The sequence below is a fragment of the Monodon monoceros genome, unplaced genomic scaffold, assembly GCF_005190385.1.
Source record: "Monodon monoceros isolate NGI ecotype Baffin Bay Population unplaced genomic scaffold, NGI_Narwhal_1 Super_Scaffold_21, whole genome shotgun sequence".
Taxonomy (NCBI): Eukaryota; Metazoa; Chordata; class Mammalia; order Artiodactyla; family Monodontidae; genus Monodon; species Monodon monoceros.
In genome coordinates this window covers 70,096,784-70,121,907 of record NW_021703778.1, presented here as the reverse complement: position 1 = coordinate 70,121,907, position 25,124 = coordinate 70,096,784, and the positions used below count along the sequence as shown (strand labels likewise).

General features: G+C 39.0%; 1 protein-coding gene across 7 annotated transcripts in view; it reads right to left on the bottom strand.

Moving 5' to 3' along the window:
* The window catches only part of IQCH (IQ motif containing H), a 210,626-nt gene that overhangs the window by 70,435 nt on the left and 115,067 nt on the right, over window positions 1-25,124 (bottom strand). For 6 of the 7 annotated variants that reach the window (XM_029236989.1, XM_029236990.1, XM_029236992.1 and 3 more), the window contains 2 exons: window positions 13,529-13,612; window positions 9,420-9,595 (listed from right to left, as the gene is read on the bottom strand). In XM_029236989.1, the coding sequence (XP_029092822.1) occupies window positions 9,420-9,595; window positions 13,529-13,612 (260 nt within the window). Of the gene's footprint in view, window positions 1-3,065; window positions 3,339-9,419; window positions 9,596-13,528; window positions 13,613-25,124 lie in introns of all 7 variants that reach the window. The other variant, XM_029236988.1, reaches the window with a different exon arrangement.

Genomic DNA, 25,124 nt, shown 5'->3' with positions numbered 1-25,124 from the left:
AATGATTTTTTTGTTTGGTCTTCTCATCTGACTTTCCAGTCTATACTGCACAGAAAAAACAATACCAAGCGTTCTCTCTCCTGAGCCTACCCCATGTTGTTCTTGGCCATGGTCTGTGCTTAAGGAGGCCTCTGCAGCATTATTCTCTTCACCTTTGATAAGTTTTTGTTCACCAAATGGATTTTTTAAAACTAAAGAGTGTGAAAGAACTCGAGATTATAGTTCTGTTGAAATCTGGAGCTGGAAGATTAAAATTATTTTGATTAAAGGCACAATCTGTTCTCTTGAGTTGTGTCTTTCCAGCAAATCTTCCTGGGGATGTTACACTATGCAGCAGTGTAGAAGTGATACCAAAACAGGCATACTTGGGATCCCTGGAAGCCCCATGCAACCAGGGGGTATTCAATTAGGGTGAAAATGAAATTGTCTTAGCTCCCTAATTATCAAGTAGTGTCTGTGGATAATTTGGGTGTTTAAATGACAAGTACTCTGGTCTACACACCATATGGCTATGAGCATAGCCTAGGAAGGTTTTTTAAATGTGCCTTCCAAGGTTACATCCCTTCTTTCTCTACTGTTGTGTTGAGAAGATAGATTCTATTTGTTGTATTACGGTCATACATTGCAGAAGTAGAAATGGTCTTTGGACTGTTAATATCCAATAAAATTCTTTTGCCAGTGTAAGGAAAGTTGTTCTGGCACAGCCTTTTTCATTGTATGTTTGGATGTATTGTATATTTGGAAGTTTCAACTACTAACAGAATTATTATCTGTTTCTTCTAAATCCTATTGTTTGTTGCTTCTGAGAATCCTATAAATGGGTGCCTGTTGATGAATCCCGTACAGTAATGAAAAGGATCAATAGTATTGTAAAGACTGCACCACTGGAAAGAATTATGCGCTATCTTTAAGTGAAAATTGAACAGTGCTTTAAAATAGCGTCACCATTTTTGATTATTTAACCAAAGCTGTCAATATTTCATATGGAACCCATGCCAGAAAGAGAACTTGCATGGTTACTTTATGGAACAAAACAGGAAATGCTCACTGTGCTCAAGTTGGATTTTTTAAATAAATTACTTAATCATAAACCAATGACTTTATGCTATTGCCAAACATTTATCATTTTCTATTTGAATCTCTCTGTTCAAAAGATGTAATATATTTTTTAATTGCCATACATTTTATACTGGTGTAGTGTAGGGCAGAAGTAGAAAAATGTCTACTGCTAAAATCCAACTGATAGCCAGGAATATTTATTAACCTAAATTAAGATAATCACAGCTTTCTTTCACCAGCTTTAAGTTTATGATGCACATCGGTAAAAACTCAGTGTTATTGATTCATTACCATCTGCAAATTCAAAACGCTGACATGTTCAGATAGGCACTATGTGGAAAAATCTCAGTGGAGTACTTCAATTCTTGTTGACCTTAGAGGTACATTTTCCAAACAGATAGCATGGACCTTAGTTATAACTTAGTTTATTGTGATACAATTTGCACATGCCATAGGTGAAATGACATCCTTCAAATCCAATTTGTCTATGAGGAGAGGTTTTTATCCTACTTCTGAATATCAGTATTAGGGGGAGGCTTTACTGCATTAAATGTTCCTGCATCTTTAACCACAATTAACATATCAAGTTCTAAAATATTTCATAGCAAAGACAGCCTGAGTTCTCATCAATGGGGACAAAAGCAAGACTCACTCAGTATAAATATTGCACATATTTTAAGTTTAAGGCTTTGAAGATTGTTTAATATACATGTATGAAATTGTATCATTTAAAAATGCATTTCACTTGTATTCTACAGGGAAGCAGAGTTAAGCAATCCACTCTGTTACCTTCAAATTCCAGTGGAGGTTAATGACAATGGAAGGGACATGCCAGGTTAGGAAGAGCCCCTCTCTTTTAATCCTATTAAGATTGCCTGTGCCTTTTCTAGACGCTGCCATCTTTAAGAGGAACTTCCTTCATGAGCCCGTGTATTGCCCAAGAACACTCTATCTAGCAAGACTGAAACACTTTTGGGGCAATTTAATAAGCTAAATTTTCAAATTAGTCTCTGAAAAGTATGATTTGTTGAAAAGCTTGATTTTGGGGCTCAGCGGCTATGAGGTGCAGAGCATCAGGATCAGGCAACTGAGAGAAGAAGCGTGATCCCTAAATATTGTCCCTTACAAACATCCTCATTGTGTACAGTTCTTTAGTTTCCCTAGAAGTGGCTGCCCGGAATCACTTGTGATTGGCTCAGAGTAATGGTTAAGAGATGTATTGAAACAGAGGTTAGGAAATGTTAACAGCCATTTGTCCTTTATTTTCTTTATTGTGAAAAAAAATAGCAGTTAAATGGGAGAACACCTGCCAGAGCTAACTCAAAGTGGCTAATTTCTAGTTCTCTAGTGGCTACATTTGTAGTGACTAATATTATATAATAGTTCTCCAAATAGTTAGGGCCCTATCTGCTGGAAGAATGCATAGCCATAGACTCGGACCAAGGCAAAACCCAGAAGCAGATAGGTTTCCTCCTAGAGCCATTTTACTTCCCCTTTCTGGAATTTTCCCCCCTCCTTCCTATATGGCCACTTCCTGAGGAGCTAGGATTTTTTTTTTTTTTTTACAGAGCCACAGATATCTGCAGCCCTCTGCCACATGCCCTTTGCAACATGACTCGGCAGAAAGGGCTCACTCCCTGGAGCTTTCCAAACCTGCTCCTTTTAGCCAAAATTGACTCTCACATTTCTTAGGGTCCTGCTAACTAATATGTTGATGAATTAATCCATGTTAAGTCAATAAATATTGATAGCAGATTAGTATATGAATAGGGCCTTCAGTTCCTTAATCCAAATGAATAAATACTTTGGGAATTACAACAATTTCTGTAAGGCCCCTAGGAAGACACTTTGAAACATGAAGGCCTAAAGTAGATCCCATCAACTCAACTCAAGTATTCCACAATATTCTTCATTGGGTAGGGCTGACACCAGAAGACCTAAAGTTCCCGTAAGGTCAAGAGAATGTGAAATATTTAAACAGAGCCTCGCCTGTCCACCCTGCATACCTGCTGGTGACTATAGACGTCATATATTCCAGGAGGGACTGGCACATTGGTGCTTTCAAAGACCCGTTTACTTCCGGACTTGGTACTATAGACATGAGCTAGTTCAGGCTCTGGGCCCAGGATGGGTACGTCTAACATATCCGCCACAGCTAAATCATCTCTGTGGAGGAGCCCGCTGACAATGTAGGCTTCTTTTCCTTGGATGAGATTTTTTATTCTTTTGATTGCCTTGGGACTGTACATCAGGTGAGTGGCCAGGCACATATGCTGCTTCTGGGGGGAGATCATATTATTCTTGTTAAAAGGTGTTCTTTTTCTGGTCCACACACCTAATTTCTAATGTTACGCACAATAAATGCATTATTGATAACAGGCTGGGTTATGAACTATCCCGTTGTTTAGCAGTTTAAATTGATAAAAGCTGTTGGGGTGAGGTTCCATAATCGCTCACATCTTTAGTGTGTTGGAAATAGGCTCACTGGGAATAGAACTAATTACTACGCATCTGTATTTATTTGACCCACGTGGAATTATCCTTCTGTCAGAAGGAAAAGAGGCTGGTGGCCTTTGGATAATAGTGATTCATCTCTGCAACACTTCTGGCATGGTTTAACACTAAAGGGTCTGGAAAATCAATGCAAAAAAATGAAGGAGAAAACCCCATAGTATTCTTCACTGTTCAGGACTCCTATTCTGGCCACCCTTTAAATGATTCAGTAGGAAAAAGGCACTTGACTTGATGCTCTCTTCCCAAAGTTCTACCAAAAATTCCATTTCAGAGACTATGTATTGTTATGATGATCATCATGGTTCTTAGCCAACACTCCAGAAAGGATTCACGAATGGAAAATATTTGAGAATTTCAGTGAGACTCAAATTTCTTTTCCAATGGAAAACTCTTTTTATTTTTGACTACTTAGACCCAGCTCAGCAATACATGTGACTGTCTCATTCAATTAAATAAATAATTCCAGCATGTCTAATAAGGGGCAGAGGATGGAGCCAGATGGTCAACACACACCAAAACTAATACAAGCATATCTCTGCGCTCAAGGAGTGGGGACACAGATGAGTACCATTAATGCATAACTAATACAAGGCAGAGAAGGGCCATAAAGAGCTACAGAGGGTCTTGGAGGCAGGGAGGAGGGAGGCAGAGGCCACGTGCTAGTGGGGAAAGCTGAAAAGGCAAATTACTCATTCTTCTTGGGCCTCAGTTTCCTCATCTGTAAAATGCGTATAATAGTAGTACCCATCTCATAAGGATGCTATGAGTATTAAATGAGATAATACATGTAAAGCACTTATAATAGGGCCTTGGATATAAGCACTTAATGAATGTGAGCTTGTATTATTGTTATGAAAGAGGTCGGGGTTGAGGTAAGTTTTGAAGGATGGGTAGGATTTTAGCAGGTGAGGATGGCCATAGCCTAGGCTGGAATATGGGAACCCAAGATTGTGCTCATTTCCTCTAGAGAAGAGAGCATCATGGCACACGAGAAAGTGATGGGGCCTCGGAGTCAAATGGTTCTGTCTTTGAATCCAGCTCTATCCGTTATAAACAACCCGAACTTGGGCAAATGACTTAGACTCCTTGAGACTAAGTTTCTCCATCTTCTAAAAGGGAATAAAAATACCCATTTGATGGGTTCCTCTAAGGATAAAATAAGATCATAAATGTTTAACACCTGTTATAATGCATGGCATTGAGTTGATATTCGATCAATGGTAGTAATTATCAATATTATTATGGAGAAAACTTTAAAAAAATAAAGTCATTAAAATGTCATGCAAATAATATCATGCAAGACGTGAGAGTCTTAATGGAGTTCAAGGGATTTTGTACACTAGCACCTTCTCTCCTGGTTTTAGTCAAAATTATGTACTCAACATGGCACTGAAGTGTGGAGAAATTCCGAGCCACTATTTTGAGGAGTATTTGCTGCACCAGTTTGCAAACTGTTGGAGGGTATGACTGCTGAGTATAAGAGAAAGCAACTGAGGAGAGCCCCTGGATTTTAGTTCTGTCTGAATTTGTAACTTGCAAGTTGATTTAGAAAACTCTATCTTTCTGAGCCTTGGTTCCCCACATTCAAATGAGGGGTTTGAACTAGAAATCTCTAGGGTCCTTCCGGCTGTGATACAACATTCCCTTTAAAACCAAAGCTCTTCTGGACATACTGTTTAATGAGTACAGAGTTTCTGCTTGGGATGTTGAAAAAGTTTTGAAAATGGATGATATGATGATTGCACAACACTGTGAATGTACCTAATTTCATTGAACTGTACACTTAAAATGATTTAAATTTTATGTTATGTATATTCTGCCTCCCCCCCCCCCGCCAAAAGACAAAATAAAAACCTCCTCTGAGAAGAGGATTTTATGATTTACCCTGTTGAACCCTTCCTTCAGAGCAAGTGTTATATTCTAAGCTCTTTAGGTCTATGCAATATGCCTTTTCTTAATTTAAATCCATTTTCAAAAACCTGCTTCTGAGAATGCAGCTCTAGGAAATCCCGTGTTCCATTAGACAATGGCTGGTGACAGCAACTCGTGAGTTTGTGTTTCCCGTCTAATTGATCACTGTTTATCCCCCTTGTTTAGTTCACTCCTTTCCTTTCCCTACAAATTATTCCAATGAGGAAATGTGAAAAAATGATGTGTCTTGTAGAACTGGTGACTTGAGTCGCAAAGTATGTGGTAGGCTTTTCAGGGTACCTAGAAGAATGTTTCAAAGGGGGCAGTCCTCTCATGTTAAGTACTCTTTCCTTTGATCCATACAACACTGTACCAATTAACAGTCCCTGTTTTGGAGACGAAGAAACTGAGGCTCAGGTGATTTGCCCATAGTCACACAGCTGGTAAATAGCAGAGGCAGGATTCAAATTCAGTATTAGCACAGTTCTCATGCCATAGATGCCATGATTTCTCCCATTTTACAGATTGAGTAGTGAGGTCTGGTAGTTTTATGAAGTGTGATGAGGGGCTGGTAGATGCAGCAATAGAACCTAACGTTAAAGTTGCACATTTCCGGCTGGAATGGATTTCTGTCTGCTCTAGGGTTGTTTATCTCTCTTGGCAAGTATTCTACCCAACTCTGTTATGTCATCTCTGGGCATGCCTTATTCTTCAGGGAAGATGGTACCACAGTATTGTGTTCAACGTGTGTTTAATAAAGATTTGAATGTAAGTGATGGCAGAGGACACATTAGTGACTGCAGGTCTTGTGTGACCATTTAGAGAAAATTAGTGTCATCAGATCCAGGCTGTGGATTAACACAGATGACAAAAATCTAAACTGTTCCTAATTCCATAACATTATAGCTACATTTAATTTATCACCACTAATTTTTTTTTCACCTGAGACAAAAGGTAGTTGCTTAGGATGTCTTCATAAACATTAAAATGTTCAAAAATAGACATACACGATGACTTTATAACAGCATTTTCACCATTACAAATTCAAACATTGTAGAGTAACTTGGAGAGATGTACAAACAGATTTTTGGCACACTTTAAAAAAATCTCCTCAAGGCCATGCATTTGAAAGAAAGTCAGCATTGATGCAATCTCTCAAACCCATTAAAAAGAAATAAAGCCATAACTAAACACGAGCAGGAACTGATTTGAAAGTAAGAGTTTACTTTTTGTATTTTAGAGAGGTGATTGCCTATGAGTGATTAATTACTCAAATAATTTAAACTTAAACTATGAGAAGTATTAAGTACTTAAAAATATTTCCTAATTGTTTCTATTCACAGAGATGCAAACCTACACTATGAATGTAACCCCGTGCGTCTGTTAGTACCAACTGCCTATCTCCTCTTAGAAGGTGAAGAGTGGACGGTGAGGATTCACTTCTCAGGTAATAGGACTGCAGAGCTGGAAAGGACTTTGAAATGATCTAATCCATCACCTCATTTTACAGATGAATAACAGAGGACCAGAGAGGTAAAGGGGCTTGCCCAAGGCCACAAGGTCATCCAGGAGCAAGGCTGTCATTCCAGATCAGAATGGGGTTCTGGGGTCAGACAGATTTGGCTTCATACTCTGTCCCCACCAGTAACTTGGGATTAGAAGATGAGTGTTGGTTTCCTTAGCCAAAGAAGGAAATTGATAATTTCTGTCTTGCTGCTGTGTTCTAAGTATCAAATGAGAAAATGTATGCTAAGCATTTGATAAATGTTAGCTGTTTACTCACTTTCCTTTTCCCAAATCTAGTGCCCCTTCCCCATTCCATGCCTCTTCAATGTATATTGGCATTTCAGATATGCAGAAACTGTTTATTAGCAGCTACCAGGCATTAGCTCCAGTTTCTGGCTGGAGAAAATCAGGAAATTAACCACACGCTAACGATAGTTCCTTACTTCCCAATATCCACAGTAACTCTGACATTGAGGCCAGGGAATAGCTAGGAAGCACCAAAGCAATCCTTGCACTGGTGGAGGATATTGGGGAGTTTCTAAGATTATAAGTAAGTGGTGATGATTTGTCTGCTTTCTTTTTTTTTTTTTTAAGATTTAATTAATTAATTTATGGCTGTGTTGGGTCTTCGTTGCTGCGCGCGGACCTTCTCTAGTTGCGTCTAGTGGGGGATACTCTTCGTTGTGGTGCGCGGGCTTCTCATTGTGATGGCTTCTCTTGTTGCGGAGCACGGGCTCTAGGTGCGTGGGCTTCAGTAGTAGTGGCACGTGGGCTTCAGTAGTTGTGACTCTCAGGCTCTAGAGCGCAGGCTCAGTAGTTGTGGCGCATGGGCTTAGTTGCTTCACGGCATGTGGATCTTCCCGGACCAGCGCTTGAACCCATGTCCCCTGCATTGGCAGGTGGATTCTTAACCACTGTGACACTAGGGAAGCCCTGTCTCCTGTCTTTTCTCTTGCTTGTCCTGATCCTGCACTTGTTTTCTCTTCCATAGCCAAGTGGTGCCAGTGAAACAGAACTAGGCGGAGAGCTTTTATGGGAATATCAAGGTATCTAGTTATGAAAAAATAAAATCTTCATTTTGGTAGAAGAGAGTAAAATTCACTGAATGTACCAGCAAAGTAGAAATGCTGTAGCATCCCTCCCCAGCCCTGGCAGGATTTTTTTTCCTTTGGTCAAGTCATGGTGCATCTGAAGTGTTAATAGGTAGTAACTCAACACATAGATACTTCCTACATGAACCATGCAATCAGTTTCTTTGACAATAGATAGAGAGTTGACTTTGGTGCATCTCACTTACGAATGAAGAGAGCTATCTTCACCAGCAAATTCAGACCTTTAGATTATATTAAACAGTCTCCTCAAAAGTGCATAGTCCATTAGGTTATTTATTTATTTGTTTATTTATGGCTGCATTGGGTCTTCATTGTTGCATGCAGGCTTTCTCTAGCTGCGTCAAGCAGGGGCTACTCTTCGTTGTGGTGCGTGGGCTTCTCATTGTGGTCGCCTCTCTTGTTGTGGAGCACGGGCTCTAGGCACATGGGCTTCAGTAGTTGTGGCACACTGGCTCAGTAGTTGTGGCTTGCGGGCTCTAGAGTGCAGGCTCAGTAGTTGTGGTGCACAAGCTTACTTGCTCTGAGGCATGTGGAATCTTCCCAGACCAGGGATTGAACCTGTGCCCTCTGCATTGGCAGGTGGATTCTTAACCACTGCGCCACCAGGGAAGTCCTCCATTAGGTATTAAAATGTTGATTGTTTACCATGGAAAGCTTAAATTCTTGTTAAAATATAGAGAAATTCATTTCAAGCCATCTCTTGCACTACCTTATTCTAGAACGTGCCCCATGGTTCTATGAATCTCCCAGAAGTTCTTCTCTAGGGATGAGATTCAGCTCAGTATTCGTTCCATTCATTAAGAATCAGTTCTAAAAAAGTTAAAAAAAAATCTGAACCTTGTTCATTATGAACCATGTGATATGGTAAATAAGACCAAATTCCCCTGAGGGACAAAAACCCCATGGAATAACAAGGAATACCAGTGTGGAAATCAGAAAACAGGGGCCCTGGTCTAGATTCTGTCCTTAACTAGCTTTGTGACCACAGGCAGACCCAGCCTTTCTGTGCCTCGGTGTTCTCCACACAAAATTGAGAAAAAGCAACCGTGGATATTATAAATTCACCTAGTTGATGGTACAATCCAATAACTACAATTGGGCTTCAGCTACAGAGAAACTGGGCAGCGATAGCTCAGCTAAGTCTGCAAGTTAAACTGGGATATTTATTTCCTATCGTCCGACCTGTAGTCTAATCAGTAAAGCTGTTAAACCTGCAATAATATTTCACTGATGTGCACCAGGACGTTGCAAGTTACAAATTTTCCAATTTAATTTTACTGCATCCCGGAAGCCATAGTAATTAGAAGACAAACTCACAGTGAAGATGTTTATAGCTTCAGGGGTGATAATTTTGAACCTGTCCCGCAGGTCACTTCTGTCCTTAAGTTTCCCTGATTTGACAGCTGCCTGTAGACTCAGGATTTTATCGTAATACAGCAGCAACTCGTCATTCATTTGATGGGAGCAGATGTAGATGACGCTTATGTTGGCATCTAAAAATAACAGGCACAATGTTAATTACTGGTATAAAGGTAAAAGACATTACGAGCTCTGGTATCAGATTGATGTTGCACAGTTTAAAATAAAGAGCATATCCAAAAGCCACATTCAAGTTAATTTAGATTGGTTTTGTACAGATCTTAGCAATTTAAGTGGCTTTTTGGTCCTTTAGCATTTCTCTAAAGAAAAGATAAATAACACCACCACCAAAAAAATAGACACAATGATTCCTTCAGAAGGAGGGCTGTGAGGTACCATGGAAGTGTACTTTCAAATAATACGTAGGGATTTAGCTCCAGAACTCCTATTAATATCAATGGGATTCGCATACTGATTTAAAAATTTATTCCATTAACTTTAGTAAATTATAAAACAGAACTGTTAACTTTCGAAAGCTGATGAAATTGCAATTTCTTATGCTGCCTGGACTTGGCAAGGCCAATTCAGGGAATGTTCTGTCCAAATAAATGGTCTGATTATGACCATAGCAATGATTATTTCAGGAAAGCAACCTTTTCCTTTCTCCATTCCCAAAGAGGAGTATATTACTTAAATAGGACATCTAGTGATTCTTGGTTTAAAAGAAACACTATCTTAATTTAACTGTTCTCCTTCTCAAGATGTACTTCTTATTATGTGCGTAGAAAGAAATTCTAATTAAATATCCCATTCGAATGGAATGGTGAGAAGAGATTACCCCCACTCCAGGCTGCAGAATATTTTAGGGAGTATGTACTGGAAACCAGCAGCCGGTGGAGTCACTCATTCATTTTTGTAAAATAACTGACTGATCAGTAGGGGCAAAGCCCTTGGCTAGACATGGAAGGAGATACCAGAATCAAAGCGACTGAGATGCTGCCTGTGAGGAGCAACCATTTCACATGTATAAACAGCTGTAAAACATGGTGGAGGGTGGTGGACACAAGACACATGCAGACCAGGTGGCCAGGGAAGGTTGGAGGAGGGAGCACTGTAAAATATTTCCTTGGTCAAGTAGGGCTGAGAAGAGATTTTAAGACTCCTCTGTTCAGTTTAGCAGAGTATACAGAGCATAGACTGATTAAATGCTTGCTCAGCTTTCTAGGAGCCTGGGCATATTATTTAACCTTTCTAAGCATTGCTTTCTTCATCTGTAAAATGGGGAATAAAGTCTCCTGGGGCACAGAGTTTTGGAGAGTATGAAATGAAAGAATATATATAAAGCACCTGGTGCAGTATCTGGCACATAGTAGGTGCTCAGCAGATAGTACAGATGCACCAATCTGCTCCACAGCCCACCCTGACTAGGCCAGCTAACAGTGGTTCCACACCCCGCCTTCCACACTTGTGCTCCTTTTAACTAGTGCCTCAAGATTTAACACGATGAAGTAGTGTCCCCTGCTGTTCCATCCTGTTGTTCCAAATCTTTCAATCTTGTTCGTCCAGACTCTTTAAAGGCAAGGTGTATACTTTTCATATAATCCCCCATGCCCTGGTACAATGTCGAGTATGCAGGAGCCACTCAATAAATACTTGTGAGCTGACCAAAGGGATCTGGGAGAATGGAGAGATTCGGGAACTGGAAAGTCTTTCACAATTAGTGAGACCCGTGGCATGCAGGAGAAATCTGTTCTGGAGAAGAGCATCTTGTGGCTAGAAGCAATGTCTTCTGAACTGGCCCAGAGCTGGGCCCAGAGTAGGTGCTCCATAAATGTAAATATTTAAGTGGCTCCTATTTAATGTTGAAACCACATTGTCACATGAACCTCAAAATAAATTAACTGAGGAGACAGTAGTTAATTAACTTGTATCCAACTGCTGAATGATCAAATTCGTTTTCCGAAATCTCGTGTTTTCAGGAAGAGTCTAGTGTCTTACTAAACTAGTGGTCTTTAAAACCAAACTAGTATTTTTTTTTTAAGTATAAAAAAAGGACACAAAAAGCAAACAACAAAAATAACTTAATAAAGTCTCCATAGCAGAAGAAAACTAAATTTTTCTTGGGAAGAAATTTCTGGGTTGTAAATGATAACAAATCATGTTACTAATTTTACCTTTCCCGTTCATTTCTGGCAAAGGAATACTATAATCAGTAACAGTAATATCCAGTATTAGGGTGGTTTGATTGTGAATCAACAAATGTTCAAAATTAATTGACAGGTGATTTTGGAAAGGAATTAAGAAGAAGATGAAGATTGTTTTGACTGTTAGTCAGTAGTCAGTATCGGTCACCCTCTTGCTTAACTCATCTAGGAAGTGAAGATACAAGCTGTTGAGGTCTCTCCACCTGATACCCTGACTTCACAGCCAGTATCCAAACAACAAGTCTTAATGTGATCAGATTACCTTTGTTTCCCCTGAATAAGCAGAAAAATCAACACCCTTTACTAGGAACTAACGCAAGTTAAAGAAAGATAATCATTTATTCTTCCATAAAATTATCACTAATTTTCCTAGTTTCTTCATATTTTTACTTCACAAGCAAGTACTTTTTCTATTTTCTCACTTACTTCTACACTTTTATTACTTCTCTTGAAGAGGTTTTAGGATTGCATTGTTATCATGAAGATAGTGTACCAAGAAAAGGCATTTGGTTAATAATCTCTCAGAAGTGTTCATCTTAGCAAAATTTTCCATTGCAGATAGACATAGACTGAATTATTGAATTATTTAAAATAGAAGCCTAATACTCTTAAGTCTTCTCATTATTAATAAGAATCCTTTGTAAGGAAATTCTTTGGTGATGGTTTGGACTATATATAGAAAGGTATATAAAAAGCTAAAGAAAAAAATTAATCAAATAAATTAGAGCAAAGTCTGCCCTCTGCTGCACTTCATTGGTTTCCACCCAGTCAGGATTTTAGTTGAAATAGCTCAGCACTAACAAATCAATCTTAAGTCATTAAATTTTTTTTTGGTAAGGTTGAAAAACAATATTAGTGCCTAGATAATAGATTAAAGCAATTACCCTATTATTATTTTAGGACACTGTAAATTTCTAGTACTGTTGTATTTTTGTTACCAAATGGCATTTATAAAATAATAATGATGCTGAAATATATATGAATCACGTAAAGTATGTCATTCCAGGGAGCCAGCTAAATTGGTCATTGATAATTTAAAATTCTTCCTTGTTTTGCTTAAATAAGGGCCAAAGCAATTATATTTTAACAAAACAAAGAAGTTCTTATTTGGTAACTAAAAAATTCTAGTTTTCGTTTAACCCTGAATTTCTGGCCAGGACTTCCCACACTGATTCAATATTATTACTTAGACTTTGAAACATTTATTCTTTAAACCTCACCTCAAACAGTGTCAACCAAAGCCTAGAGTTCTTGTATCCTTCCTTCCTGGCCCCTGGTTGGTGTCTGATTTAGAACTGACCAAACCAGTATTAGAACTTGACTCTTACAAAGATGTGTCTATCACTCAAGGTCTGTATTTCTAATAATTCCTTCCACTAGGCACTTCCTATTTTCTCATAACTAGATTATATATATTTAAATAAAACCTTCTTTTAAAAATCTATCTTCATTTCCCTCTTATTCTTATAATGAAAACATAATGCTTTTCATTTCTGTTACCTTCCACCCATTCCTCAGATAATATAATAGACAGTATTGACACAAATATATAATGTTGACTTCATTCACTGCCAGATTCAGTAAATGAAGAAGAGTTGGGGCTATAGGAGATACATCCTTATTCAAGCCTGCAGCAAAGAGAATTAGAAAACTACCCAAGTAAATTGGTTAAAATGTCATTTGTTTATTCAACTGACTTCACTATAAATCTGTTCTTTGGAACAAAACATTCAATTGCCCTGCAAGAAGATTAGAAGTCCAAGCCTTTTCCTTGTACAGAAGAAAAAGCAAAAAATGAACATTTAATCAACATCCACTGATAAACATTCCAAAGAGCCATTTGTGTAAAAGTATTTACTGTACCTAAGATGTCACACAGCCTCCCCAGCTGCATGTTCTGCTGTGTGTTGAAGTCGTCAATATTTTGTCGCACAGGCTGGGAATATCCTAAAAGGCAAACCAGATGTCAAAACCCAGAAAGAGCAAGTCAACATGGCAGAATGGCACGCTAGGATTTCACAGTGTCATGGTCCACATTTCCAGGAAAGAATTGTCTCTGAAGCATCTCGCAGAAACAATCCAGCTCCTAAGAATGAGGTCCTTGCTTCTCAGGGGATTAAGCATTAATTCTGGAAGATGTGCTGAGCAGCATATTCTGCAACAGAGAGGTTCATATTTTTCAATATCAGCAAAGCTTCTGGGAATCAGGATTATAGAAACACGGGAAAAGTTTCGGAAATTTTAACATGAATGTTCAAAAGAGCACGTAAGAAAGTTATGCTCAGGTTTAAAAACTATGTTGGCTTTTTGTTTTTTTGCCTTTTATTTTCTTATTTTTTAACATCTTTATTGGAGTATAATTGCTTTACATTGTGGTGTTAGTTGCTGCTGTATAACAAAGTGAATCAGCTGTACGTATACGTATATCCCCATATCCCCTCCCTCTTGTGTCTCCCTCCCACCCTCCCTATCCCACCCCTCTAGGTGGTCACAAAGCAGAGCTGATCTCCCTGTGCTATGCGGCTGCTTCCCACTAGCTATCTGTTTTACATTTGATAGTGTATATATGTCCATGCCACTCTCTCACTTCGTCCCAGCTTACCCTTCCCCCTCCCCGTGTCCTCAAGTCCATTCTCTACGTCTGTGTCTTTATTCCTGTCCTGCCCCTAGGTCCTTCTTTTTTTTTTTTTTTTTAGATTCCATATATATGTGTTAGCATACGGTATTTGTTTTTCTCTTTCTGACTTAGTTCACTCTGTATAACAGACTCTAGGTTCATCCACCTCACTACAAATAACTCAATTTTGTTTCTTTTTATGGCTGAGTAATATTCCATTGTATGTATGTGCCACATCTTCTTTATCCATTCATCTGTTGATGGACACTTAGGTTGCTTCCACGTCCTGGCTATTGTAAATAGTGCTGCAATGAACACTGTCGTACATGACTCCTTTTGAATTATGGTTTTATGCCCTGTGGTGGGATTGCTGGGTCATATGGGAGTTCTAATTTTAGTTTTTTAAGGAACCTCCATACTGTTCTCCATAGTGGCTGTATCAATTTACATTCCCACCAAGAATGTGCAGCAGGGTTCCCTTTTATCCACACCCTCTCCAGCATTTATTGTTTGTAGATTTTTTTTAAAAAAAGTTTTTGGCTGCGTTGGGTCTGCACATGGGCTCTCTCTAGTTGCGGTGAGTGGGGCCTGCTCTTTGTTGCAGTGTGTGGGCTTCTCATTGCGGTGGCTTCTCTTGTTGTGGAGCATGGGCTCTAGGCACATGGGCTTCAGTAGCTGTGGCGCTCAGGCTCAGTAGTTGTGGTGCACGGGCTTAGTTGCTCCGTGGCATGTGGGATCTTCCTGGACCAGGGCTCAAACCTGTGTCCCCTGCATTGGCAGGCAGATTCTTAACCACTGTGCCACCAGGGAAGTCCTGTAGATTTTTTGATGATGGCCATTCTGACGGTGTGAGGTGATACCTCATTGTAGTTTTGATTTGCATTTCTCTAATGATTAGTGATGTTGCGTATCCTTTCATGTGTTTGCTGGCAATCTGTATATCTTCTTTGGAGAAATGTCTATTTAGGTCTTCTGCCCATTTTTGGATTGGGTTGTTTGCTTTTTTGATATTGAGCTACATGAGCTGCTTGTATATTTTGGAGATTAATCCTTTGTCGGTTGCTTTGTTTGCGAATATTTTCTCCCATTCTGAGGGTTGTCCTATGCTTCTTATGTGGCATTTTGAAGATGTGCCCTGGAATCACTCTCAACTGACACACAGATTTCAGATAAAACTCTTGCTGTTGCGAATATGTATTTAAGTAATTCTAAATACTAAAGAAATATGCTTCTGTTCACACAGTCAAAAGATCTTGTAACGTTAAAGGACAATAAAGGTTAATGCAGTTACTTTGTCAGTACTGATGAAAGCCCCACCATTTTCCTTCATGTCAGTTGGAACAGCAGAAGGAAAACACACTTGGATTTACTATTGTCCCCAAATCTTCCACAATGGCAACAGCAGCGGCAGCACTTTCTGCTATTGCGGGGGTTAAAATAAAAAATGAACGTGGACCAAAACATGAACTTAAAAGGCATGCATACTCACAAGCAGTATAATTGCTTATATGAAATTCAGCAACTGTAGGTGTAACTTTTAAAAAAATAAAATTGCTTTTCACATTTTGAATAGATGCTTCAACGCCTCCTTGTGGTTAGTGAGCCCAAACACATGTTTCAAGTTAAACTGCTATAGATAAAGTGATTTTAAATACTACATCTTTGAGATGTGACACAGATTTCCTTTTCAGCCTAAGGAAAACTATAGCAATTCAGGCAACAGGGCTTCAGATCAAATGAACTCTGATAATTGGCTCTTTGCTTTGATGTTAGTGTTTAAACACTAGACAATGTCTGGAAATTAAATGAGTTTACAATTCATCTAAAAGTCTCCCTCTTGCTTTATGCAGATGAACTTAAGAACTAAAAAGGCAGAAGGATACGTGGGCTGTTTGAATTGTTTTTGAAAAATTATTAATTTCTAAAATAATTTTGGGAACTCATCCACATATGAAAGTTAATATAGACAGCTACAAACAATGCCATCTTGATGTGTGGTTGCAATATTGTAACTCTTGGGATTTTGCCTATGTATAATTCTATCTATACTCAGATAAGTGTTTAGGAAGATGTATTGTGAATAACTTATATATCAAGACTATAAGAAGGCAGGAAAATGCCTAGAGAATAAAGTATGATTAAGAAAAGTGCATTAATCATTCTATGAACGTATTCTATGAACACATTTCCTTTCAGAAGTAAAGATAAAAGGCAGTGTGAGATAGCTCATTAAAATGATGTCCAATTTAAAATATAAAGGATGTCTCATCACTCTGTTGCCACATATGCAGCATGTGAGTAAGTCCGTGTTTCAATTACTCGAGGTCAGTTTTCCAACAAATTACTTAGTACCTCTATTACCCTGATCAAGGATGCATATAAATCCACCTGCCAATGCAGGGGACACGGGTTTGAGCCCTGGTCTGGGAAGATCCCACATGCTGCGGAGCAACTAAGTCCGTGAGCCACAACTACTGAGTCTGCGGTCTAGAGCCCATGAGCCACAACTACTGCACCCGCGTGCCACAGCTACTGAAGTCTGCGAGCCTAGAGCCCGTGCTCCACAACAAGAGAAGCCACCGCAATGAGAAGCCCGCGCACCGCAATGAAGAGGAGCCCTCACTCACTGCAACTGGAGAAAGCCCGCGCGCAGCAACGAAGACCCAATTATGATTATGCAGGATTATGATAAAACTGGTTACTCAGTTAACCCTACAAGTACACCCATTTTAAAGAACTGTATGTTAATCTCAGGACATTGTTATAGAGGATCATATGAAGCAAAAAATAGAAAAACATTTTGTCAGCCGTAAAGTGCTGTGTAAACAGAAGATATTTTAATGTCACAAGCTATGTGTACTTCCAAAGCTTGTAACAGCAACAGCAAATTCTGTCACAAGCAACAGATCATTCCACATGAGCAAGATACAATGCAAGGCACATTGCTATCAGCAGAGCAGAAGTTAGGAGTCAATCTTTTTTTAAGTCAGATTTATTCTTATGTTTTTGTACATCCACAAAATACGTGTGTTGATTCCTGGGTGGAAGACCTCATCGATGCTGGTAGCATATATTAAACACAACAGTGACTTAACCAGGAAACTGTCAAGAAGAATGTTGTGGCCTTGGGGAGTTCAGCAGACATGCCCGGTGGAATATAATACACTTTGGAATATAATTTGGAATATAATCTACAAAGACATGGATATATCAAAGGTGAGACTAGAAACACCAGAGGAGTTTTGAGAAACCATCTACTTCAACCTTGTCCCGTTATAGATAAGGAAATTCAGGACACGTGCCTTGTTTCTTGTCCGAGATAACATAAACCTACAAATTATTATGTAGTTCAGCTACTATGTCTTTAGCTCTTGTGACAAATATGGTTACGTCAAGCAAGAGAGAAGATGACTCTCCAAGAGTGAGCAGAGAACTCCAGAAGGGACAGAGGGCCTTTGCCTCTTTTCCTACTTTTATTGTTTTAAATAAATTTTTATTGGGGTATAGTTGATTTCTTTTCCCGCTTTCATTTCCAATTGTTGTGTCAGACAGAATAGTGGCCATTCAAAGATGTCCATGTTCTAATCCCCAGACACTGTGAATGTGCTAAGTTACATGGCAAAGGGGAAATAAAGTTGCAGATGGAATTAAGGTTGCTAATCAGCTGACCTTAAAATAAGGAGGTTCTCATGGATTATTGGGCTGGACCCAGTGTCATCATAAAAGTCCTTAAAAGTGGGGGAGGGAGGCAGACTACAGAAGGGACTACAGAAGACAGGCACAGAGATGCCACATTGCTGCCTTTAAAGATGGAGGAAGGGGGCCCCGGGCTTTCCCTGTTCATTCCTTTGTGGGTGGCTTCTAGAAGCTGGAAAGAGTGAGAAAACAGATTCTCCCCTAGAGCCTCCAGGAAGGAGTGCAGCCCTGCCCACACCTTGATTTTAGCCCCTTTCCTACTTTTGAACTACAAAATTATTGCTGTAAGGTAACAAATGTGTATTGCTTTAAGCCACTAAGCTTGTGGCATCCGGTCAGAGGGCAATAGAAAACTATTATGACTGTCTACCTTCCCTTACTCCCAATAAGTACCACCCCCCAGACATTCTACTCCTCTTTCACCTGTAATTGAAAGATGGGGGATGGGGGACTGAGATCCATAATCAGAGTTCAGAATAAGCACTCAGTAAATATTGTTGTTTTACTATTTCTTTCCTAACCTCGGCTGAGCGTGACTTAAATTCTCAAAAGGAACCTCACTGAAATGTAGAGAAATTATTATTATTATGTGCGCAAATTATTTGAGCTATCAAAGTACTGTTCTTCTAGCTTATGGAGCTGATTGCCCCTAATCACCATCAGGTGTGCCTGACCACCCTTTTCTAAGAAGGTTTGCAGTCTCCCCTCACTGTCATTCTCTGGCACCCTCTCTTCACCACACTTTTCTCATTTTGTCATTACAGGTTTCTTTGCTGGCTTATTTACTTGTTTGTTGTACATTTCTCCTCCCCACTGCATCACTCTGGCTCCTGTAGCCAGACTGTAAGCTCCACTGGAGCAGAAACGCTGTGATATCGCCAGTCAAATGAGTCAATGAAGTGTGCCTGAAGAGCTTACTCAAAGAATCTGTCTTTTAAATTCTTAGCCCTTTCTCTCTTGTGTTTTCATCGTTCCCTCCTCTCCTTTCAACACTCATGAAATTGGGTTCTCTGATCTGGAGAACTTCTGGGGAATTCAAAGAATGGTAAGTGGGATTTGTAGCTTTTTCTAGGCCCTCATCGGCATAGAATAAAACAGCACTGGCATTAAGGGGCACTTTCTCTTATCACTATAGAGAGGAACGCAGCTTCTTTCCTTATGCCACCTTCATCACCTGCAAAATATTCATAGTTTGATAGAGTGTTCCATCTTTCCTCAAAATATTATTGTCTGGGACTTCCATGGTGGCACAGTGGTTAAGAATCTGCCTGCCTATGCAGGGGACAGGGGTTCCAGCCCTGGTCAGGGAAGATCCCACATGCCACGGAGCAACTAAGCCTGTGCGCCACAGCTACTGAGCCTGTGCTCTAGAGCCTGCAAGCCACAACTACTGAGCCCACGTGCCACAACTACTGAAGCCTGTGCGCCTAGAGCCCGTGTTCCGCAACGAGAGAAGCCACCATAATAAGAAGCCTATGCACCGCAACAAAGAGTAGCCCCCGGTCGCCACAACTAGAGAAAGCCTGTGCGCAGCAATGGAGACCCAACACAGCCAAAAATAAATAAATAAATAAATAAATAAATTTAAAAAATATTATTGCCTCTGCTTCACACTGAAGAAGGGTACCCGGGTGCTGTCTCTCTGAAGTTATCCAACTACCATACTTTTGGTCTTCTGTTGAACCAAGGATGCTCATTAATGGTTACTGGCTACCATTTCTCCATCCTCATTTCTGCCTTCATCTCCTTTCCCATCCCTATCCCCACTCCCACACAAACGCTTATCAGATGATGCTAATTGCCTCTTTGCAACCCAGTAAACGAGTCCTGCTAGGATTGGCTTTTCCTTCACAGCAACTGCAGAAACCTAAGAACATGAGCAAGGCCACGCTCAGTGACCATGCCTCCTTGGGACTGTGGGTGCTTCTGTGACACGCCCCTGCCGTTGCAGTAAAATCAAGTGTTCTTGAACCCTGCTTGTTACTCTGTGGTTGACTCCTAGTTTATTTTGTCTCCAAGTCCTATTCCTTACAATGGTACCTAAGGCAGAGAAGGGGTTAATAACAGATTTCCAGTTACCACATAGTTGTCATTCATCTGATCACCCTGGCCTGAGATGGTAGTCATCCATGCCTCAGTCTGATGGACTGGAGCAGTGATTCTTAACCTTTTCCCCATTTGAATACGTGTGATGGGTAGTGTTCAAATGCATCACACACTCCTAGGGGCATATGCAGGGTTACGATAGCAGTAGCTGTAACTCCATCCTTTTCTCTTCCACTCAAGAAAGCATACTAGATGCAAGCTGAGCAAGAGTGACATTATTTTAGAAATAATCTTGAATTGTTCCAATTCATAAAAAGTTAACCATTAGCTAAACTTTGGACTCTAATAGTAAAAATTTAGGGAACATGTGAACATACTTCACAAACGATTGCAGATCAGCATACTGCAGTCATCTAGAGAAATGTGATCTAGACATTATGGTTTTAATTACTTGTGCAAGTGTGAAAGCACAAGATACTGAGATAGGAAATAACATACAGCAAGAGAGAGGCCTATCTGGGTTATTTATATAGTCCATCCAGTGCCAACTTGATGAAAATAAAACTGAGAGTTGTTTTTTGGGGGCTTCTGAGAAAAATTAGAGAAATTTGTGATGAGGACATAGAAAACACAGGACTTAACTCAAATCTTTGTTGAGTTTTGAAAACATTCTCAAACCAAACTGTCCAAATGGATTCTGTGTCGTTCTGAAAGCCTTTCCTTCAGAAGAGTGAAGACTTTCTCTTGTTCAAACTTTTTGTCTGCGACAGGCACAGCATTGCATGCAACTAAAGCCAGTGATTCTCAAAGAGTGGTTGAGGGACCCTCCAAAGGACTGGGGGCATGGAAGGTCAGAACTCTTTTCAGAATAATACTAAGATGACATTTCCCCTTTCCAATGTTATCTTCCCACAAAATACAAAAAGTTTATTGAGTTCAGATTCCATATTGCAACTAACTCCTAAAAATTATCCTTGTTGAGTTTTGGTATAAAATCAAAGAAGAATATACACAGTTATCTGAAAAGGCTGTAAAATATATAAAGTATACCTCCCTTTTCCAAATACTTGTCTGTATGAGGCCAGGTTTTCTTCATATGCTTCAACCAAAACAACATATTGCAACAGATTGGATGCAGAAATAGATAGGAGAATCCAACTAACTTCTATTAAGAGATTTGCAAACTTGTCAACCAGTGCCGATCTTCTCACCAATTTTTTTTTTTTTTTTTGGCGGTATGCGGGCCTCTCACTGCTGTGGCCTTTCCCATTGCGGAGCACAGGCTCCGGATGCGCAGGCCCAGCGGCCATGGCTCACGGGCCCAGTCACTCCGCGGCATGTGGGATATTCCCGGACCGGGGCACGAACCCGTGTCCCCTGCATCGGCAGGCGGACTCTCTACCACTGCGCCACCAGGGAAGCCCCTCACCAGTTTTTTTTTGTTTTGGAAAAGAAACGGTTTTTAAAAAATAAAAATATGTTTTTTAGATGAACATTGGTAATGTGCTTAGTATTGTTATTTTAAAATAAATTCAATATTTTTAAAGTTTCTCAGTTTTAGTTTCTAATGTGGTAAATATAGATGGATACAACCCATGTAAACCAACGCTCTTTAGGGTCTTCAGTTGTTGTTACAAGTGTAAATTTGAGGACCACTGAACACAAATTTTAATATTTTTTATGAGAATGAAGGAGATGAAAAAGATTATATTTTATCTTAGTATTAGCAATACTTTTTTTAGATCATATCCTAATATTAATCATTTCATCAAAAGCCCAGGAGTTGGTGTCATTTGACACCCAGTTCAGTGCTGTTTCCATATTTCATGGTACAGCATCAAGCTCAACTGGGTAATTTAATATTACAGGGTCTTGGGGCCAACCCTGATCTAACCAGTGAATGAGTGTTGATTTGGATTACTTGGATGCATGCAACATGGATGAATAGAAATATGTTTTCATTTTAATTTGGGCTATAAAGAAATTTGGAAGTTTTAAATGTACTTTGTTCCTGATCCCCAAAGACCTGGATTTTCTGGAACTGCTGTCTGGGAGATCTTGGCAATACATCTGTTTCAAAGATCTAATGTGGCAATATCATAACTAAACTGAGGATTCCATCCTACTTGCCAAAATACATGTTGAAGACTGCAAAGATTTGACTGAAAGTCCTGATTTCCCAGCCCTGAGGTGGAAGCAACAGAATCTTCGCGTCTTTGAGTTGTCAACTCAAAATGGGAAAGTAGAAAGGGGTCAATGTGCTTGGAAGCACAGTAAAAATGTGGTTCCAGATATAACCCTCTGGGCTCTGGTCCTCCACCCTGCCCCTGTTCACAAATGGAGGCGAGCACAGTTCTTACCCTCTGGTGAAATGGAGTGGGGTTACGAAGGAATTGTCTCATGAGCATTTGGGGTATGGCAGTTGTGCATAAAAGTTAGTTTTTCTATCTTTTAGGCTTTTGTGACAATACAGAGCAACAGAAAAACATTTTCATGAACCTTGTAATAACAGGATCCACAATTTTATGGAATGGAGTATCTTGGAGACCACGAACTGTGTTAACCCCAAGGATAATTTGCTGAAATAATGCACAGTTGGAAAAAAAAAAAGAGGCTGAACTACATACATTTCTTGTTGCTATTAAATCAGTTGGCAATGAAATAAAAGATCACATAGAGAAAAGAGGAAATCCCACCTCAATACATTCTCTATTTGTATTTTAAAGGAGGATGAGAAGTGAGAGAGGAAAGTCATCACTGGGAGTTTAATTGGCTGACCAGAGCCCCATACTCGGCACATCTCATTTAATGTCAATATATTTTAAAATGCCACTGAGTTTAAGTGTAGTAGCAAATGATGCATTGTAATAGAGAAGCACAGGGGTTAAATTAAAAGTGGAGGAAGTAACTTGGGCAAAGAAACTGTAAGCAGAATTAGTTTGTAGGTTTTATTTAGACCTCTGATTTTTCTAGGGGAATTGGGATTCTTCATTGCAGTTCTTTCTTAATTTGACTGATAGATTTTGCTTAAAATAGACCCTACTATTCTATTCCTGCTATGAGCCATGGTAGATTTTTTTGATTATAATTATATTTCATTAATAAAAATGATAAAAATATGCAGTATACAATTAAGAGATCAGCCTATATAACCTGGAAAGGATGACTTTCTTTTTATCATCTTATAAAATTACAAGGCCAATCTGTTTCTTTGGACAACTAATCAACAACATCCTACCTCTGTTGGTTAAAAATAGCTAAAACTTTTTGTTACATCTGAGAATACTTCTCAAAATATGTAACAGCCAATCATGTTTCGTAATTCCTCCTTTCAAAGAGGTGGTTACTCTGTAATGTATAATTGTCTTCATGTTCGTATCATTAAGCCATAGATTTTTAAATACATGATAAATATTTTGTGGTCAACAACATTGCTGAAAGGCCGTGTTTCCTGTGATTGTGGGTTTGGAGAATGCAGTTACTCCTGTGTGTGCAACACTGTATAAACAAATAACCAGCGCCTACAACTGTAAGATATTATGTAGTTATCAGCTACTAAGCTTTCATTTTTAGGGTTCGAATAACTTAGTGCAGCCCCAATTGGCTAGTGCATGGTGTCATTATTTCTGGGGCCAATTCCACAACAGATTTGATCACAAATTTCCTACGGAAATAGAAAGAGAGGACAAGGCTGCAACTTGTGTTAAATGCGTACCTGAGTCTTACATTCCTACCAACTGATTTTGATTAGTGAATCCCTCTCAACTCTGGGAACAAAATTACTATATTGAATAGATTTGGGGGGGCCATGTATTTAGAGAAAAAAATTGCTTCACTTTCATCCACTTCTATTTTCATGAATTGTGTAGGTAAGTCTCCAGTGCAGGTGACAAAGTAGCCATGTTATGACTAGCTGAAATCTTCTTCAAGTATTCCCAGGGGAAGTGGTACATAAGAAAAAAGTGTGCCATAATCATTTTTTTTTAAAAGGTATGGTTTGAGAATTATGCCTGTGGAATAGATGACAGTTTAATGCTAGTTAAATGCAATTTAATGTCCACAAGTCATTTCATAACCTCAAGCTTAAATTTTAGAAACAAATACAAGTTGATCAAAGCCCAAGTATTATTCTCTTGTGAAAATGTGAAGTTGGGCTTTTTAAATACTCAGTTGAGAAAAATATCTGAGCTTGTTCTTATCTCTTAGAAAATACATGATTAGCAATTTTTCTTGCTTACCTAAAATGGATTATTATGTTGTTAACAAACAAAAATTACTGCAATAGGGAAGACTTTCAGATTTATTACATATTTATTTAAACTGAGTATGAGTAATCTAGGAGAAAACTAGTTTTACTATCTGATTTAAAATAATGCTTTCTAATTCTAGTTTCTGTCCAGGTTATTTTACTACTTAATTTATATTCAGCAAGCTCTTTTGGAATTTTAAGACAGCTTCATTTAAAATTATATTTTATTAACCAATTTATATCACTAACCGTTACTTTCATTATTTGACCTCTTTGGAGGCCTGTTTCTATCAGGCTTCCCTGCAGAGCTGACTGCTTGGGGATTTAGAGTCAGAAGTGGGGGTACAGGAGGGAAGAAGTCTGTGGAAATTGGATCTATAATACCTTTGTGCTTGTCAACATTACAAAGTGGGGGTCTTGTTTCTATTTCTAGTTCTGAATAAAACAGAGAATGCAAAACAAAATTTCCCACATAATATCAGGTCAGGTCCACAATTAGTTGCAGAAGCAAAAGGCTTTTGCACCTTATTCTAAGGACTCAAGTCAGTTAATTGGGTCTGCAATTAGCCTCTCTGGTTGCAATCAATTACAAGTGCAATTTCTGTGTGTGAACTAATTTTGTGTGCAAAATAGTCCCACCAAAACAAAAGCCTAAGTTAGAATGAAATTCAGATCTGTCTTACCTCACTTACATACTAAGGAGGAACTAATTTCTTCTGTGAGCCTTAAAAAAGACCAAACCTAAAAGGCTCTATGCGACTGAAGTATTTTCTTAACTTTTCTATAAGTACTTAGATGTAAGTACTTTAAAATCTAAGAAAGTTTGCATTACTTTGTTACTACTAATATTT